Source organism: Epargyreus clarus, unplaced genomic scaffold (assembly GCF_041222505.1).
Source record: "Epargyreus clarus isolate Ecla_fem2 unplaced genomic scaffold, WU_Ecla_fem_2.2 ptg000032l, whole genome shotgun sequence".
Taxonomy (NCBI): domain Eukaryota; kingdom Metazoa; phylum Arthropoda; class Insecta; order Lepidoptera; family Hesperiidae; genus Epargyreus; species Epargyreus clarus.
The window spans coordinates 8,945,885-8,966,079 of NW_027332237.1; the positions used below are offsets into that span (position 1 = coordinate 8,945,885).

The 20,195-nt window shown below is 35.7% G+C and overlaps 2 protein-coding genes across 2 annotated transcripts in view; one reads left to right on the forward strand and one right to left on the reverse strand.

The window, feature by feature from the left end:
- The window catches only part of LOC140755199 (cell adhesion molecule Dscam2), a 208,590-nt gene extending 204,043 nt beyond the window's left edge, over positions 1-4,547 (forward strand). Inside the window, exons 31-37 of the mRNA XM_073090415.1 lie at positions 250-410; positions 1,295-1,481; positions 2,023-2,140; positions 2,361-2,533; positions 3,085-3,192; positions 3,493-3,570; positions 4,200-4,547. Of these exons, the coding sequence (XP_072946516.1) occupies positions 250-410; positions 1,295-1,481; positions 2,023-2,140; positions 2,361-2,533; positions 3,085-3,192; positions 3,493-3,570; positions 4,200-4,228 (854 nt within the window). The 3' untranslated portion in view covers positions 4,229-4,547. The remainder of the gene's footprint in view (positions 1-249; positions 411-1,294; positions 1,482-2,022; positions 2,141-2,360; positions 2,534-3,084; positions 3,193-3,492; positions 3,571-4,199) is intronic.
- A 7,358-nt stretch (positions 4,548-11,905) lies between these two features.
- mim (missing-in-metastasis) overlaps positions 11,906-20,195 on the reverse strand; it is a 286,624-nt gene continuing 278,334 nt past the window's right edge. Inside the window, exons 17-25 of the mRNA XM_073090292.1 lie at positions 19,505-19,693; positions 18,022-18,128; positions 17,582-17,672; positions 16,550-16,945; positions 15,858-15,986; positions 15,240-15,383; positions 14,452-14,565; positions 13,455-13,579; positions 11,906-12,927 (exon numbers count right to left, since the gene is read on the reverse strand). Coding sequence (XP_072946393.1) covers positions 12,820-12,927; positions 13,455-13,579; positions 14,452-14,565; positions 15,240-15,383; positions 15,858-15,986; positions 16,550-16,945; positions 17,582-17,672; positions 18,022-18,128; positions 19,505-19,693 — 1,403 coding nt within the window. The 3' untranslated portion in view covers positions 11,906-12,819. The remainder of the gene's footprint in view (positions 12,928-13,454; positions 13,580-14,451; positions 14,566-15,239; positions 15,384-15,857; positions 15,987-16,549; positions 16,946-17,581; positions 17,673-18,021; positions 18,129-19,504; positions 19,694-20,195) is intronic.

Below are 20,195 nucleotides of genomic sequence, written 5' to 3' on the forward strand. Positions count from 1 at the left end.
CATAGACATAATCATAATACTCTTTGATAGGGATGGCGATTCTTTCCGAAAAAGATCGATTCCTGAATCGATTCGAATCGAAATGCAATAAATCGATTCACAAAAAAATCGAGGCCCAAAGAATCGATTCTCCAAAAATCGATCTACGTTCTTTTCAGCAAAAAAGGCGAGGATAACACTGAAATACGTATCCGTCAGCAAAAATGTCTATAACACATTCACCCAACTTCGAAAATATCGACATTCCAGCACCAATCCCGCCGTCAACCAACGAGTGGCTGTGGAGCAATGCGTCGTACATCTCCGTGCAGCTGGCGGGCTGGGACGACGCCGGCTGCGACCTGCGCGCCTGGGAGCTCGACTACCGACCGCTGGGATCCAGATCGTGGATACGGGCTCATAACTCCATGGTGAGTGTTTTTTTTTTAAATATAATATGGGAGTAACAGACGAGCATGCAGTCCACCTGATGTTAAGTGGCTACTGCCGCCCATGGTCATCAGTAATCAACCCCAGATAGGATTAGATATCCCTAGTTGAAGTCAGCCACAGATGCCCTGCTACCCCTGAGAACTAAGGTGGTACGCCTCGGAAAAGTATGTCTCCCTTACCACACCCTTCAAACCGGAACACAGCAGCGTTTAACACTGCTGTTCTGAGGTAGATATAGGTGTGGCGATGGTTCCCTTTGAAGTTCGACTCCGGCGGCAAGAAGGGGGGGGGGGACGAAAGGAAATATTTTGTTGCGTCCGTGTAAACAGAATTTCAAAACTATAATCGTATTTCGAGATTTTATGCCAGTTGCTGCCATGAGGGTGTTTTAATTTTTATTTATGTCTTATTATTTCGTTTAAAAATGTTATAAAGTGTAAAAAAATGGACAGCGAGAATACTAATAATACGTTGTACATTGAATTACAATTGGATAATCACTAAACTCGAATAAGAAATCTCACTCTGACAACGATGCAATCTGATTTGTACGATACTCGTACGAACTTCAAAATATGTCATGCGAAATGGTGTTTATACAAGTCGAGATTCTCATACGCAATAATCACCTTACTATAATTTCGTCGTGTAAACAAACACAGGCAATTATCGCCTGGCGATATGTCTTATGCGAGTGTCGTATGACATAATCGTAGACGTGTTTTTGTTCTTACCTATGTGTAAACATTTTGATACGATTATGTTATGGCGATTATTGCTTGTGATAGTTGCTTACGATTTCTGGACCCGAAATGTGCGAGAGAGTCTCTCCATCTAAATGGCTCTTTCTCTACTATACCAGGCATACGCCGACCAGTCCTGGGGCAGTGGGCTTGGCCTGTACCGCTCGAGCCCGTCGTACCGCACCGGCAGCGTGGCGGCCGGCGCACTGGCGGCCGGCGCGTGGTACCAGCTCCGAGTCACCGCCACCAACGAGGCCGGCTCCGTCACCACCACATACAACTATGCCACGAAGAACGAGGATGGGAGTGAGTTTTGTTTGTTTTGTACCGATATTCATTAATGCCTGATATTGGTAATAATATATAAATTCAATGTTTTTCCTACAAAAAATCGACATTTGATATAATCAAGTTTCTTTCTTCGTAGTCATATTTCGGTCTTTGGTAGGTAAAAATTGGGTAGATTGATTATTAACGTGAATATGTCTATTATGAAGAAATTCTTAAATTTCGACCTTTTGTAGCAAAAGCATAGATTAACGAGGGTAAAACAGCTTATTTATGTACATTCTATATTTTGAGCGACTATTAAGTTTTACTCTTTGCGAATTACAAAGATTAAAACGGTAGCTCACGGTGCTGGCTAAACGCCAATCATAAACTTTTGATGTCCTTGAGAATAATATTGAAAAATCCTAGATAAGTCCTTTGTGACGTCCACGCAAATGTGATGAGCTCTCTTACCAAGAGACGATTACAAAAGTCTTTAGAGGTCAGTGCAGTAACACTTAAAACCCAATGGTATACATATATGCGACTACTCTCACTTACAATACAATATTTTCAGGTGAAGTTGGCCCACCGTCAGAATTCTTCGATATCAACATGCTGGTGATCACCTTCAGCTCCATTCTTCTGATACTGTGCCTCTTGAGCTGCGTTTATATTCTTATTAAGAGGCAAAGGTAATTCCAGATCATTGTCGTATTACTTTATAACAATTCTTATTGTTACTAAGACTATTAGTTTCTTTGTCAACCTTACATTTTTTGACAAGTGAAGCACCACGCCTATTTCCTGAAACTGTTATTGGCGATAACAACATTTTTTTAATATCTTTCTCGAAACAAATTTCCCATTTGGACTGGTCCATTTTGTGGTCAATAAACTCTATTATTATTTCAGAAGCGGCATGCTAACAGAGTACAGAGACTCTATAACAGTGGATAAGTCGGAAAGCGGGAACATAACCGCCAACACGTCACACAGTAACCTGACCAATGTGAAGGAGAATGCTCTCAACGCTCAGAACAGGATTTACAGCGCGCCGATACACGTCAGGAATAATAGTAAACATGGTGAGTTGAACTTTAAAATAGATAGGAGAGTAGGGGCAGAGGTAGAGGGATATAAAGTGAATGAGAAAGAGAAAAAGAAAAGGTTTGAGAATGGGCAGAGGATGAATGGAGAAGAAAAATGGAGAAAGCAAGAGAAGGAGATGGGGTAAAAAGAGGCGAGACTTCTCTACAGCTCACCAGTTCTCTATGTTGTTTTCACACACTCCTTCAAGAACTTTGAATGAAGACTATGGTTTTCTGTTTATTATACGAAATTATTGCCTGGCTACAGACTCAAGCCGAGAATCCCCGAGAACACCCGAGAAGCGTGAATGTGATCACTTTCTAACCTTCTCGTTATCGCGCTCGCCTGTTCTCCGATCGGTGTCGGTATGTTGCCCGCTTCAAAGGGTTTCTCAGGCGAGAAAAGAGAATGGTAGTTTAAGTAGAGAGTGTAGACGCCTTCTCGGTTCTCGTGCAATTTTTCGGCGAGATTTCTCGGCGGGACTTCTCGCGTGAGTCTGTAGCCGGCTTTGCAGATCTCTAATCGTGGTTTACTATCCTTTTTTCAGAGTTGTACGAAATAAGTCCGTACGCTCAATTCGCGGTTGGATTTCGAACGTTTGGTCACGTGGAAAACCAAGACTTACCCAGTCGACACAAACACAGATATGATACAGGTATGTGTCACTATAATAAATTAAATTAGCATGTCCATTGGACAAGTTAGCATGCCCATCTTTGTTGTAACGGAAACCCAATTAATAATTTAAAATAAAATAAATAAATGTTTAAAATTTTATTAATTTTATTTAAATCTTAGATATTTTATATGTGGAGGATGTTCGATCATGATATGTAATTTGAATACTTTTTTTAGAAACTAAATTAATTTGCTTGAATTTTATAAGTCCGATATAAATTTATAGGTATAAAAGGTGATGATGATATTTACCATATCATATTACTATTTTTTTCAGAAACCAGTTTTCAAGTGTGTTCAGAGTCTGAAGACAGTGACAGCATATCGAAATCAACGTTGAAGAGTGTTCCAAGAAGTAAGATTAATATATATCTATCAACATTACTTTTAGTGCTATAATACTAGAAAGGATTATTTAATATTAAACACAACGTAAGACTTAAATAGTTTAGTATCTAAATGTAAAATGTTTGAGTTATTCAATGACATTGCCCGTAGAATAGTATAATTAGGAAAAGTCCTGGTAACATTAAAAAAGGAATGTTAACCAAGTTGTATAAATGTTACATATTGGAGGGCCTGGATTCGAATCCCAAGCGTCTTATTTTTGGAAGTAGCTTATGAAATACGCGTATTACAAATTAAATATCTTAACTTAAATATCTTACTTTATGACATGGGATTAAAACAACATTTATCACATTAAAATAATCGAAGAATAATAAATATTGTAAAATAATGGATTATTTTTATCTTATATATAAAATTCTCGTGACACAATGTTACTTACCGTACTCCTCCGAAACGGCTTTACCGATTTTCACCAAATTTTATATGCATATTTAGTAGGTCTGAGAATCCGCTATTATCTATTTTTCATACCCCTAAGTGATAAGAGTTGTTCACCCTTAACATTTTTTTATTTATATGGCAACACAACGTTTGCCGGGTCAGCTAGTAATTTTATATCATTTTCCATTTCAGAAGGTTGCAGAACGCCGCACCATAGGTAACTAAGCAAAGGCAAGGTAGCAAGGAACAAGGAATAAAATTCCGTGGACCATCTCGTTAATCTTAACTCAGCTATGTTTAGTTTGCCTGAAATAAGTTATCTAAAACTTCAATATTTACTATTTCAAAAAGGTAAAATCAATAATTGTGCGATAAAAGTCAGATTAGTAAGTTTCCAATTCTATACCCATTTAGACATGAAATAAAAACATTTTATTCAAAGTATTTCTTAACAGAAATATTTGTACGTACCTATAAGTGCTTTGCAAGATGTTTCGTTTATGGAGAAACGTATAAAAATAATCTTAGAATTCTGTATCTTAACGTTAACACGTTAAGACACACCCACACGTTAACACAGTACCCAAAATACAGATAATATAAACAAGATAACGAAGCCGTTTTAAAATAAGTTAAATATTTTAGTGGGATACCCAAAAAGTATTTGGTTCAAAAAATATTTCATATTTTATTTTTAAAATATAGTTATAATTAATTTTAACTTAATATAAGAAATATCATGAAATATATTGCATTCAAGATGTATAAATTACTGTTGATTTCTGATATAATTAAGTTTAAATGTTAAGATATATGTATCTAATACTTAATATAATATATTTAATGATAATTATCATTATTATATTTCAAGTTCTATTATTTTAGTAGGTACATTTACTGACATACATACATTTCAATAATGTATACTGATGTATTCGTTTTATATTTTATTTTATTATTAGTATAATACAAAATAAGCTCAAACAATAATACTGTTGTTTTAAAAACAATGTATGAATGTTGAATGGTGCGTGTATGAGACGCCTTTTAAGATTCCCTTTAAAATGTAGTTATAATCATATTTTAAAACATAATCTACTATGTAATTCTTATGTTATTGCAAAATTTTCAGCGAAAATAAACTGCGAATGTATATAATATGGTTCAGACTTACCTTATTATGCTTAATCATAGAATAGAATATATAAATAAGCAGGTTTCGGTACAAATATCCGTAATTTTATTAACTTTAACAAAACTGTTGTAAATACTAAAAATATTATAGTATTATTTTTAAAGCTACCAAAATGGTGTTCAATAATAATGGACTCTATACTTGTATATTTCAAGACTTGAAATACCAATTTTATCCTGATGTAGATATCTGTTTACAAATACTACTGCCATTTTTTGACTTAATTCAAGACTTTTTCTAAATGGAAATTTCAAAATCTATCCGAGATCATCCGAGATTATTACTATATTTTATATTCCTACTATATTTTAGATTTTTGAATTACTTTTACCTAATAATAGGCCTATAACGAGCTCATTCTTGAAATATTTTAATTCAGCATAAAAATGTATAGAATCTTGATTGTATAAAAGTTAATCCTTCGAATTTTGCAGACACAGAAATACAGATTGATTTTGTGTATAAATAATGATGATATAAATTTGAAAATTTCCTTTTAGAACAACAATTTCGATCGCTTTATACAGTTAACAAATGTAGCCAAATATACATTTCTAGTCATTGTGAATAATCGTATAGTTATAGTCAAAGTGTAAGATACTAAAGTTATTAGTTAAGTCAAGTTTTGTAAGTTGGTAGCGAAATTTGCTAAATATATCCGCAAAAAGACTGATTAATCATCTTACGATAACATTGTTGTTTTAGTTTCTATACAATTTTGATCTAGAATAAATGAATGTTAGATAAATATGTTGATTAGTCTTATTTTATTATCAATGGGTACAAATCATATCAAGGTGGTAGAACCCTTTGTGGTTTGACTCCGGCGATACCACCGCCACACCTACTTCTGCCTAATAACAGCAGTGTTAGGCGCTGCTGTGTTCCGTTTTGAAGGGTGTGGTAAGGGAGATATACTTTTTCGAGGCGTTCCAGCTTAGTCCTCAGGGGGAGCGGCGCATCTGTGCCCGACCTCAGGTAGGAATATCTAATCCTATCTGGGGTTCAGATGTCCATGGGCGGCAGTAGCCACTTACCATCAGGTGGACTGCATGCTCGTCTGCTACTCCTATATCATAAAAAATACAGGTCTGTGATCAATGATTTTTATTTTAACATGTAACAAACTATTTTGTTAAATGATTTCAGGAATGTAATAATAATATACGTGAAAATTGAAACATAATATGACTCCTTCATAGGGGTCCTACCTGAGTTTGACAAATGCGTTACTACCTCTGAGGATCATGAGCCTTTAGTAATAAAAAATCAATTTTAATCGATTTTTTGCCTACCAACTTTACATTTTTTAGGCAATAATTGTCAAATTGCGATGTTTTCTAGAAAAAAATCGATTAAAATTTATTATTACTAACCGACGGAATTCGCTACTGATCTCTTCAAACCAAACCACATCAGCGCTGTTAAAAGGCAAAAATTTATGTGACAACGGTGCCACCACTATCAAAACCCGGAAATATCTGCCACCATTTCTTGATGGTATCTTTACTAACACATATACTTCAATTACCATATACTTTTTTGTATAAAAATGATAAAACCCAGGAATTCTGAATAAAACAACAAAAATGGGGACAATATTCGTTTATTTCACCAATCATCAATTACATGCGCAAACATCTTAACCTAACATCCAAAACCGGACTACCGAAACCAGATTTGAATCGAAAACGACAAACAGACATCCTATTGTTATACATATATATCGTGAAGTCCCGTACGGGAAATATAACCACCGTAGACTATTGAAATTCTATAAGATTTACAAATAATTAGATATGTAGTGAACATTTTTTCTAACAGTTATTTTTATAAACATTACTATCAGTACTACTCGTTGAAAATAACTCAAGCCGGCGTTAAATTAATTGTATCTATAAGGAACGTCTACGTTGCGTAAAAAAAATATAAATACCTACAGTTAGCCTCCCATTATCTAACTACAAAAACTAGACACATATAAATCTGTTGATACTATATACGATATAAATATTATTAAACTATTATATAAACATAGTTTTAAATATTCCACTAAATGTTACACGGTGTCATGTGGTGTTATGTATTCTAAGCGCCTTAAAAAGGAAATTACAGACATTTAAGATATGTGGAAGTTTTTCCGTGTAGAAATTATTAAACTAAATATTGTAAAACTCACTTTAAGGCCTTATTAGACCACCCAATTTTGAGGGACCCTAACCCTAACTAAGAGTGGTGTAATAAGACTTAGGGAGTTAGTGTCCCTATTTAGGGTGATCGGATCATCCCGATCTGCCTAGCTCCCTAACTAGGGTACACGCCCACCCTGGATGCAGGGCCCTTCATATCGGGTTGTGTAATAAGCGTTTTAAACTTAATTATATACTGTACGTTTCAAACAAGATGCTTCACTAAGAGAGTTATGACGTGTGACATTGGCTTACGTTTAGAATTAATTCGGCAAAGTTTTACGCTTTTGCCACTTTCATTACACTTTGCCAAAGTCGCTGTGAAACTTTGCCAAAGTACTACAACTTTCAAAAGTTCGCGTTGACAGATATTGGCAGTTGTAGTAATTCATTAATGAAGATGTGAAACTTTGCCAAAATTATCGTTCTATTATCAAATAGACGCGCGACTTTGGCAATATAAATTAATTTATCAGATTTATCGCACGCTATTTTTATTGCTATTTTTATCGCACGTAAATTTACCTGAATCAATTGTTTTTGCCGCTGTTGACATACGACAAACCAACCCCGATGAAGCATCAGTTATAATTATGAAGAACAAATCTGTTTTTGTTTTTAGCAATCATTTTTAAACTTAAAATATACAAAACCGAATCACAATAATAATTCACAGTTCCACACATATATCTCGACATATAAACATTTACTTATTAACCACAAGAAGAGATTTACACGTACCATTTAGATATATGCAGCAGTCGTTACATTTACACGAACTATTACGACGAAATATTACATTTTACACCGAGACTTATGTAACATACTTACGAATCTAACATTTAAGCATACCGTACTATACTTCCATCTATAAGGACGAGATGTGACAAGTGACGTCATTATACGTAGACAGAACACAGTGTTACAATACAATATATTTGAAAATATTAAAATCCACTAACAAACAGTCATACAATTATACATTTAGGATATTATATATGTATAGAAAATTGTATAAATTACATAGTGATGTTAAATGTGATGTAAGATTTTACGAAAAGCATTTTTATTTCAAGATATAGTATATAGACAGTACATTTAGTTAGTAAGACGTTAAACTTTGCAAGTTTTTAAAAGATACAAATTTTTTTTTAAAGAGAAATACAAATGCAGGGTGGGAGTAAACATGCATTACATACTGATGAAGACATTTGTTGTTAGAACCAGTTTTAATTTTAAATGACAGCAGGAGACCCTCAAACTACACTACCAATTAAAACGATCATATGGACATATATTACGTATAATAAATAAATTTCGAAGGAAGAATATTTATAAAAATAATTAAAAAAAATGTACTTTTAAAGAATCGTGTATTTTTTTTAAATATCGCAATAAATATTATTTTTATGTAATTTAAAAACCGTAACTCATAAAAATAAATAAAACTGAACTTACATATACTATCAAAATATGTTCTAAGATCATTTGTCCAAAAACTATAGTACATAGTGGCAATGTTGCATGTTCATCCCCAGCTTGTATCGTATTTCAAATACATGATATGATATTTAAATATAAATATACAATATTTTATAACATTATTAAAAGCGTTACTAACAGTTTTCACGGATATAACAGCACAAAGATTGCTTTAAATATTACATAAAAAACATTAGATTATTCCATTATAGATATGTCAGTCATAATATGGGTAAGTTATAATAGTCAAATTTACACAGGATGGATAGTTCATACGACAATAAATGAAAACACAAGTCCTTCTCCTTCCTTGAATAATTACAATAATTAAAAAAACATTTAACATCGAATTTTAAAAAAACAAACAAACTTAATAATAAATGATGGGGTAAGAAATAGAACGCCATTTATAAACATCTGTACACTCACTTTTGATAAGAGCGGCAACAGCGCAGAGTCATGACATAAAATATTTTATGGAGTGTGATCCTTACGTGTGTCTTAGGAATAACAACATACAATATGCATTTACTTAATTTGACAAATTTGCAACATTCTAGTTTTATTGCGTCTCGATTTATAATGTTTTTACGATAAGGCAAAATATAGAAAATGTGAATAATGCAAAATGAAACCCTGTGCGTAAGGTACTAAAGATATTTGATTGAAAATTTGTTTGAGGGTTAAGGAGATGGATAGGTTCATGTGGCTAAATTTATTGTCGTATTAAAATATCCACCTGTATATTGAAGTTCCCTTTCTGCCCACTATACCGTACGTTACTATGACCGTGCTATGAACGGATGGATCACGAATAAATATTAACGTGAAGACTCTTTCTACACTTATCCTACTGTGGGGCTGCCTCAGTAGGATTCCCTGTAGCGTAGATGTCACGGACACATACATAGACGAATACACAAACACCCAGACCCTAGAACAGATATCCAAATTCATTATCCGTCTATCTGGCCGGGGATCGAACCCGGAACTCTCTGCGTACCAGTATGGTGACCACTCGTCGTCGTCGAGAGAACAACGTCCACCACCATGAAACTTTACAAGGAGTTTACAAAATAGTAGATAATCATTTCTTATATCTTTAGAACATCATGGTTTTGTAAATTTGAAGCAGATCATATTCGTAAAATTTTGAATCTAGAATATAATCCTGTTATTCTAAACGACCACAAACCCACACTGGCGAAGTCACCTAGATGACTATGGTCAACCCTGGGTTAGTATAGAGGAATATGTTATTTCCCCCACTAGTAGGCTGAAACTCGTGCCCAGCAGTGGGACAAAAGAATAGACGCGTTAATACTGTTATAGTTAAAACTGTAGTAATAATATCATACAATATACTGAGCAGAGTTCAAGTTATAGTGGTCACTGACCTTGGACATCGGCAAGCATCTCCAAAAACGATCTAATATTGATCATACGTACGACATACACCTGTTATTAATAATCAATCTATCCATTTTGATCGAAGATCGAAATTAGAAAATTGTAGAGATGATTGTCACGGTTCGATCGGTGGTAGAAAACAAAGATCAGATAGATAGATAGATAGATTATTAATAACGATCGTTAATCAAAAGCACTCTACGCTAGATGGCGTTGCTCTACGAATAAGTGTCAATATAATCAGTTTTCATACAAAAATTCAAAGTTACTGCGTCTCATTTCAATTCCTCAAGTTATGACTCATTTTAAAATAATGTTAGTACTTACTATAAGAAATAATAGTGTTCTTTTCTTTCCCACGTAATAAATTCGACCTTATCAATAAAACAATGTATTGTCTTAGTAAAGATTGCTTTTGTTCTAATACTCGAGTCATTAATCTACTTGCATTACTTTAATATACACAAATCATACTACAAATCAACGATGGTTACAATCCGAAAACGCAGCGTTTACGTCGCAAAATCGCAACGTATACATACATATACATATAGCATACAAAGTTTACCATCCGAAAATAAGTGATAAGAAATTTTACTACAAATTAATCTTTAAAAAAAATACTTTTGGACAGTTTGTATGGACAGTATGTTTTTATACGATTTTTGGTCCTTCGAGCCGGATACACTCTAAATAAATACATTTTTTTTGCAAATCCGGACCAGCGGATATCAAAGCTTCTAGATTCAAGTGCTTTACTATGTTTCAGACTATATAAAAGTAATAATAATTTAGACATAGAGAAAAAAAGCAAATCATTTCTCTATGCTCATTCAAGTAGCTTTATGGAGTCTATTAAAGCAAACTATTACTACTATTATTAATTTTTAATAGAGTTCATTCAAAGAAAACATTTACCTGAAGAACATGATTTAACTCCCTTCTACATTTTATATTAATTTTCGATTTATAAAAAGTAGAAAGAAGTCACCTATTGTTAATGCGAAACAGTATATCTCATTGTACTAAAGATACAAAATCAACTTTACTTTTTATGTAGGTTCAATTAAACTGTTTATAAGAGTAGATAGTATAACAAAAAACATTTATTACACACATCGAGTGACGAACGACATATATTGTAATTATATTTTTTATACAGGTGTCGCGACTTCCCGCTACTCATCAAGAGATGACGAGTATTCTAAATCACGCTTTCGAAGTTTTCTAAACATCTTGCATATATACAAGTTCCGAATTGAGAGTGTTGGAGCACGGCCGCTCCCCGGGCGTCATCAGTTATAGTCGGGCCATTATGAACGTGCGAAGTAAGTCATAAACATAGATAAGTAAAGATATCTCACCGCCTTGTAATTGAAGGAAGCCATTAAATGGCTTCAACGGCTGACAGTTCTGTCAACCATTTAATGACTCGGACTCGGCTCGTACGTTCGTAATGGCCCGACAAACAGATTTGAATAAAGAGAATCCGAGTTTATAGACAAAATAAAGTGGCTGTTTTATTTTTCAAAATGAATCGTTCTCCCCGGCTACAAATAGAAATAGATGTTTTTTTTTTTATTATCGTGTTGCACACACGATAATAAAAAAATTTTAAATTTTAAATTTTTAAAGAACTCTCTCATCAAAGATTACAAATAGCTGCAATGAAATGTGTGTACTCGACTTGTTAACTTATTCACGCCTGTTACAGAATAATAGTCAAATGTATTATGTTAATATTGGAAAATATTGAACCGATGTTATTGATAGGTTTGAACCGGTTTGTCGAAATTTGAACCACTATCAATTACAATGTACAATCACTTAACACTCACCATTCGTTCGTTCTTCCGATTGTTACGTTTTATGTTTCGTGTTTATGTTGTTATCATTATTTGTTTATGTTGTGTTTATGTTGTTATCATTATTTGTTTATCTTAGCGCGGTTCGGTCGTTACAATCGATCGGTATATATTACCATACATTTTATTCATGTCTATGTTTAATTTTTTATATTTATGTTTTGTGTTTACGTTGTTATCATTATCTGTTTATGTTACCATACATTTTTTATGTTTACATTTCGTGTTAACATTGTTATCCGTATTAATGTTCATGTTACCGCATCTTCAGCGCAAATCGGTCGCAACAATCGATCGGTATACAATACCTATATTTATTCATGTTTATGTGTCGTGTTAACGTTGTTATCGACGTTAATGTTAACGTAACCGCACCATCAACGCAAATCGCTCGGAATACGAGTTTTCTATGTTTATGTTTCGTGTTAACATCGTTATCGGTGGTAATGTTACCGCATCTTCAGCGCAAATTGGTGGATATTTATGATTCGTAGTTTTTATGTTTCGAACTTTTTATGTTTATGTTGCGTGTTAACGTTGTTATCTTTGTTAACGTCAACGTATCTTGGGTGCGTATTGGTCGTTACAATCAATCGTTATACATTTTATTCATGTTTATGTTTCGAGCTTTTTATGTTTGTTTCGTTTTAACGTTGTTATCTTTGTTAACGTTAACGTATCTTGGGTGCGGATCGGTCGTTGCAGTGCTTGTTGCGTCGTAGTGTCGCACCGCGTTTTATTTGCTCCATGAGCGACGTGTGACACACACGAGGGTCCGGCTGTGGAATGTAATGTTATTATTTAGTCTAATATTATTACGAAATTAATATATATAATTATAGTAGTAGTATACAGGGTGAATTTTGCAAATGGGCCTTCAGGGCCAAATCCGAAACTATAAGCATTAGCGAAAAAAGCTGAAAGGAGTTACGAGGCCGATTTTGATAAAAACTAAAACTGCATCATTACTTTTTTAAAATAACTTTTTCCCTACCCGGGAATCGAACAAGTTGATTTTGAAAAAAATACACCCTCTATATTATTCAACTATCTGATAGTGTTGCTTATAATGATCAAAATCTGGGAAGTGTGGTGTGGTACGCCTCCGAACAGACTTTTATACCACAAAGTATGATGGCTAATTTTATATAATAAAATTATCTTAAACCTTTTATACAGATGTATAGGGTAGATACCCTACCCTGTATACTTTATATATTATCAAGGCGAAACTTGCAACCTGAAGACTATAATATCAGAATATCACATTAGATCTTCCTACTTTAAAAAAATACTTTCAACTCACCTGAGCGTGTGCATTGATAAGGTCTCGTACGGTACTAGCCCTTGAGGAACCTAACTGACGACGTTGGTTCTGTATAGTGGCCGACAACTTGTCTAGGAAAGCTGGTTGTACGGCCGCCGGTACACCTGCAAGTGTATAATGTGACTTTTGATGATACATTTTATTTACTTTAATTATTTCAAATTTATTATCTAAAAAATGCAGTGATAGTCTAGTGGATAAGAAACTCGGGTTCTTGATCAAAGAGTCCGAGGTTCAAATCCAATGCACCTCTTATTTTTCAAAGTTACGTGCGCATTAGAAATAAATTATCACTAGTTTAAACAGTGAAAGAACACGTCGTGAGGAAAACTGCATACCTAAGAAATCTAAAAAAGTTTTCAAAGATATATGAAGTCTACATACGCACTTGTCCAGCGCGGTGGACTATGGCTTTATTTTTCTCATTCTGAGAGGAGACCCGTGCCCAGCAGTAGCACAATAATGGATTGATGATATTATTATCATTCATATGATAAAGTGTAAAATTTATCATTTAGGAACTTATGAATATTACAATAACAATAATTATTGACAAGGAAAGGTAAGAAAAGATAAATAATTGGGCAATTGCAAGTCGAACTTGCTCCCAGAGTGTTCCATACCACAAAATTTTGCTTTTACTTCTTATTTTTTAGTATTTGTTAATACAACAGACATATAAGTAAATGCATTGTAAAAATTTGTAATGTCTATCCTATTATGTTTCCATAGATAAAGTCAGAAAACGTTGAAATATAGCAGTTTTTTGTATGGCAACCCTTATTTATTTTCAACTTTTTTATTTAGTATTTGTTGCCACGGCCACCGTTATATATACTCTATTAAAGAAATCAAATGTTTATCTGTACGGTTCAAGAGCCCTGTGACAGACGGGTGGACAGCGGAGGCTTATTAATAGGGTTCCATTTTGATTTTTTTGGTTTCGGAACCCTAATAAAAGATAAGATAAGATTACCTTTCCCCTTGTGCGGCGGCTCGGCGGCGGCGATAGTAGAGAGCGCTCTACGAGCGGTGCGCGGCGACAACTGCGGCGCTAGCTTCGCGCTCAGGCTCGCGATCAGACCGCCCTCTGTAACCAAACAAATGTATAAACATCAACATCAATTTGATAACGCAGTGATAGCGTAGTGGTTGAAAAGCGGCCTCTCAATCGAGGGGTTCAAATCCCAGACTCTCATCTCTGTACACTTAGTATGAGTTTTTCGTTTTTACAAAAATGACTGTATTTGTTTACGTATTTCCCATTCTTTCCAATCAGTTCAGATACAATCCGCTAGAGGCACTGATTGGAAATATATGGGGGGCAAATACGTTAACAAATACCGAAACAGTCATTTTTGTAAAAACTTATACTAAGAGTACTGATTTTTCAAAGTTATATCAATTATCACTTGCTTTAACGGTGAAGGAAAACAGTGTGAGGAAATTATTGAGGTTGACGATAAATTCGAAGATTTCCTTGTGGTTCCAATACGGAGACACTATCACCATATTTATTTTTTACCTATAATATTCAACTAAGCGTAATTCGATCCTTGTAATAGTGAATAGTGAAGATGGTGTCTATGTCAGCAACACTACCCCACAGTAAAATGCCATAAGACATAATACTGTGAAAGTAACTGAAATAGACAAGCCTGGCAGTGGGGATGTTCATTAACTGTCTAATTCTTCTGACTGCAAAAGCTGCGGTACTAAGCTGCTGGACTAAGCAGAGATATGAGGATAAAAAGCACAACTCACGTTCATGATGGTGTCTATCAGCACTATGGGAGCGAGATGGAGCCCTACGAAGGGCTAAGGGGCTTAGGGCTCTGCCCGCGAGCGGTGCCGGTGATGCGTATATACCACAACCGCCATACTTCTTTTCCTGTTGTAACTTCAAACCTGAAAATAAAAAATAAGACGTGAAAATAAGTCATAAAATAAACGAAAGGATATAAATAATGCCTATTTTATACTGAAAACTTGACGGGCAAATTGCAAAACGTTATTTCATATAAAATTTATTTAAAAGTAGACACCGGACTTACAATTGTGTGACATTTTATACTTTTTTTATAATATAGGAGTACCAGACGAACATGCTTTCCACCTGATGGTGAGTGGCTACTGCCGCACATGGACATCTGTAATCAACCCCAAATAGGATTAGATATTACTACTTGCGATCTGCTACACATGCGCCGCTACTCCTGAGAACTAAGCTGGAACACCTCGGAAAAGTATGTCCCCTTACCACGCCCTTCAAACCAGAACACAGCAGCGCCTAACACTGCTGTTATAAGGCAGAAACAGGTGTGACGGTGGTGCCGCCGGAGTCGAACCACAAAGGGTTCCTTCAAAGTACACATAACTCACCAGTCTGTCCATAATGCGACTCGTTAGAGACCCTTGGTCCGAAGCTACTAAAGGAGTTGTTATCGGCATAGCTGGGGGTTGAAGGGCTGGAACCGTGCGGAGAGCCCTTTGTTTCACCATAGATGTTACCTGAAACGTTCATTAAATAAGCTACATCTATTACATCTCAAGTTACCATACAATTATATCATATTTTGAAATTTACGATATTATGATATCCTCGAATTTTAGAATGTGGTATTAGAACCTTTGTAGATTTTAAAGGAAGGTTTCTTTACTTTGTACATAGCTCTTATGTATTCTAAGTCTATGGACGACAGTTACTCCTTACCACCATGTGGTCTGTAACAGGTCTGTGACACTTAAAACTGCTAGTCCGCTCTGAATATAGAAATGAATTGCGTCGCCATAGCAAATTGTATGACTACGCCTGCTCACAACAACTTCAGAGCGGACTAGCAGTTTGGCGTGGACTATAAGCAACACAACGACCGTAGGACTTTGGTTGTTATACAATAAAGCAAAAAGGGGAGAGAGATTTTTTTTTCGTTTGTCAAAAAATATTAGTCAGTTTGTCAGTTTTAATGATAAATGTTCAAAAACTTCGTATCTGGTAGTTATTTTCGAATATTTTACTATGAACTTAGCAACATATAGTACATTTATAACATAACTCAATAAAATCTACTAACCAGCATTCCCATCTCTAAACAGATCCGAATTGGACGTATTCAAACTATTCTTGCGCACATAGATCGAATTCTCAACATACGCCATTATACGATGACCCGTCTGTCCGTATATCGGGTTCAAATTGCCGGTGCTATTTAAACTGGCGTTGGACGAGAAATTACTCTTCGCCTGTTGGAACGTACTTAAAGCCGGTTGGTTAGCCGTGGGGCTCTGTTGGTTGTAGTTTACGGCCGCTTGATTCTGATTCTGATTCTGGTTTTGATTCTGATTCTGGTTTGGATTCTGATTCTGGGCTTGATTCTGGAGCGTGCGGCGAACGAGGCCGGGCGATGCCGGCATGTGTTTCAATTCGGTCAGCTGTTTCACTGTCTCCGCTACGTTTATACCGGGATGACCTAGAAAAATTAGAACAATAGTTTAATTAGATTTATTTAGTTTTGTGTATTTTAATACAGTGCAATCGATAATTATAAATCAGTAATAGAAATTACAAAAAAAATGATTCATTCATTCTAAAATATTTTATAAAATTTACTGCATATATTCAAAGTTCGGGTTATGATATGATCCCTCCATACGAGTGTTGGTGGGAAATAGAGTACGAATGGTGAGTTATGTGTTACTATGTATGTGTATCATAAAAATATTTTATGTTCTTATAACATTACTATTAGGATTTACGTTGTTGGAGCAAACTCATAATTCATGATGGTAACTAAAGTCATTGAGTTAAGAATTACTGAGCAAATGAATGAGCGGATTAGGGAAAAATAAGTAATTGTAATGTAATATTAAACTTTTGCATGCTTCGTTGAAGCGAAACGTGAGAAAAAAATGTAAACCCGACCCAATAAGGAAAAATTAGGAATATCTTGATGAAGTAATCTTAAAATTTTGCATGCTTCTTTAAAGCAAAATATGAGAAAATAAATATACTAACGCAGATTGTATATTATATTTAAAAGCAAATAATTGAATATGAACAAAAACGAATAACAAATGAAAGAAAATAAAAATTGAAGAAATCTCACCAGTATTAGCATCACCGTCTGGTTGCAACAGGAAGGCGGGCGGCGGCGGCAAGTTGTCCGTATCGGTGCCCACTTGTTGTTGCATGTTGTTCTGAGAATGAAGGTAAAGATAATAAATAGGTATACATTTTACTAAAAGTATCAATAAAATATGTATATAAAGCAGTGATAGCCTCGGCCTCTCGATCGAGGGATCCGAGGTTCAAATCCCAGATTGCGCACCTCTGATTTTTCAAAGTTATTTGCGTATTAGAAATTAATTATCACTTGCTAAACGGTGAAGGAAAACATCGTGAGGAACTTGCGTACTTGAGAGATTTATAAAAAAAAATCTCAAACGTATGTAAAGTCTACCAATACGCACTTGGCCAGCGCGGTGGGCTATGGCCTAATCCTTCTCATTCTGGGAGATGATGAACCAAAATAAATATAATAAATACCTGTACGTAAGGCGGTCTGTGCGGACGCGATATAGAGGACGATCTGCGTACGGGCGGCGGCGGCTTGCCCAGGGAACTGGAGGACCCACGCCGGGACCAAACCGTGGCTGTAAGGATAATATTACCACTGAGCATATGGCGCAGGTTTTTTTTAAAGTATTGAAATATCACAAGGGCGTACAGTCCACCTTATGGTAAGTTTTGAAGGTGAACCCTTTGTGGTTCGACTCCGGCGGCACCACCGCCTATTTCTGCCTCATAACAGCAGCGTTAAGCGCTGCTGTGTTCTGGTTTAACGGTGTGGTAAGTGAGACATACTTTTCCGAGGCGATCCAGCTTAGTCCTCGAGTAGCAGCGCATCTGTGACCGACCTCAGGTAGGAATATCTAATCCTATCTGGGGTTGATTACAGATGTCCATGTATGGCATTATGCGCTTATCATCACGTGGACTGCTACTTGAGGTTGGTTCGTACATAACGTTAAAATCCGAATCAAACTCGAGTAGACTGTGTTACAGATTGGAGGTCATACTACAGCTAAATTTGTTACATTACCACGGAGTCTGTGACGTATTTCTCTTATACGAATTAAAAAACAATTTAAAATTAAATTAACTATTAGTAAAATACGAACATTTACATTTTATTAATTCATTCAAGACGGAGATTTTTTAGACTATCAACCGATATCGCTATTCACACTTTAATCGTCGATAAAACAAAACTAAATATCAATGTCTACCATGCAGAAGAATTGCGTGTTTTATTATTCAGCAGTGCACAAAATTATTATGTATTAGAAACCAAAATTAATTTATCTATAGCTCACCGCTCACTCAATTTCGATCGTTTTGACCCACTAGTCGTACCATTCGTGACAGTCGGTACCATTTATCAAGCTGCCCACATCCTGGAAAGTGAGTTCCCCGCAGTGAGTGGGATACTCTGCTTACAACCTGGATCCTCTCCTATGGATGTACCTATAGGAGTATCTTCTCCAACTCCCCCCACCTACGTTTCGGCACCGCGGGCTTCTTGCCCACAGTCGCGAACGCCGGAGTCTCTGTAGCCTCATCCAGGGACCTCACTGCCTCGAGGCTCTCGAGGGATATCCAGAAGGTATCGTGGACATTCTGTAGAATCCCTGGGATCTGGCTAGCACTGGACACCACTCTAGGGTTCCCGAGGGATACCAAGAAATCCTTGAAACTCACCTGACATAGAAACGGGCCTACGTTTCGGCACCGCTGGCTTCTTCCCGACAGTCGCGAATGCAGAAGTCTCACGTGTCTTACAAAGGTGTCCACATTCTACACATCCTCTTCCAGACTCCCGAGGGATACGAAGTTCCACGAAGTTCGCCTTCCTCTAGACTGCCGAAGTGTATCAAAAACCTGTCCAACTCGCTTCAAATCACCTGTCATGGTCACGCTCCTGTAGCTTCCCTAGGAATACCTATAAATTTCCGGGGGATAAACTCACCTGACATGGAAACGGGCCTACGTTTCGGCACCGCGGGCTTCTTGCCGACAGTCGCGAACGCGGGAGTCTCTGTCGCCTCATCCAGGGACCTCACAGCCTCCTCGAGGCTGCCGAGGGATATCGAGAAGCTGTCCCGCGCGGCAACGACGGCTCGCTCGCCGCGACGCAACGTCACGATCTCGGACTCGACTGTACGTGTGATGGGCATGCAAAGCGCTCACAGTATAAAAAAAAGTAACGGCAACACAAAAATACAAAAAAAAACAATGAAAGAAAAAATTAAAAAAAAAAAGAAAAAAATTACAAAAAAAAATGTCGTCTACACAATAGATTCGGTGTTAGTGGACAATAAAATAAAAAAAAATGAAATAAAAATGATATCTCGTCTATACAATAAATTCGGTATTAGAGGTGATGCGAATAGCGACTAACGCTCATTATTATTAAACAATCTGTCAAATGTTTTGCCTACCACGGATCGAAATTTGACAATTTATGCGTACTGAAAATTGTCAAATTCCAATGTTAAGTAGACAACAATGGATTAAATTATATTAATAAAGGGCGTTAATCAACTGCTCCCAGACAATATAATTTTAAAATAAAAAACAGCAAATAAATACAAAAAAAAATGTGTTATGAAATTTGTAATTTAATGGTAAGTTTATTATCAATCCATTATAATCTCACT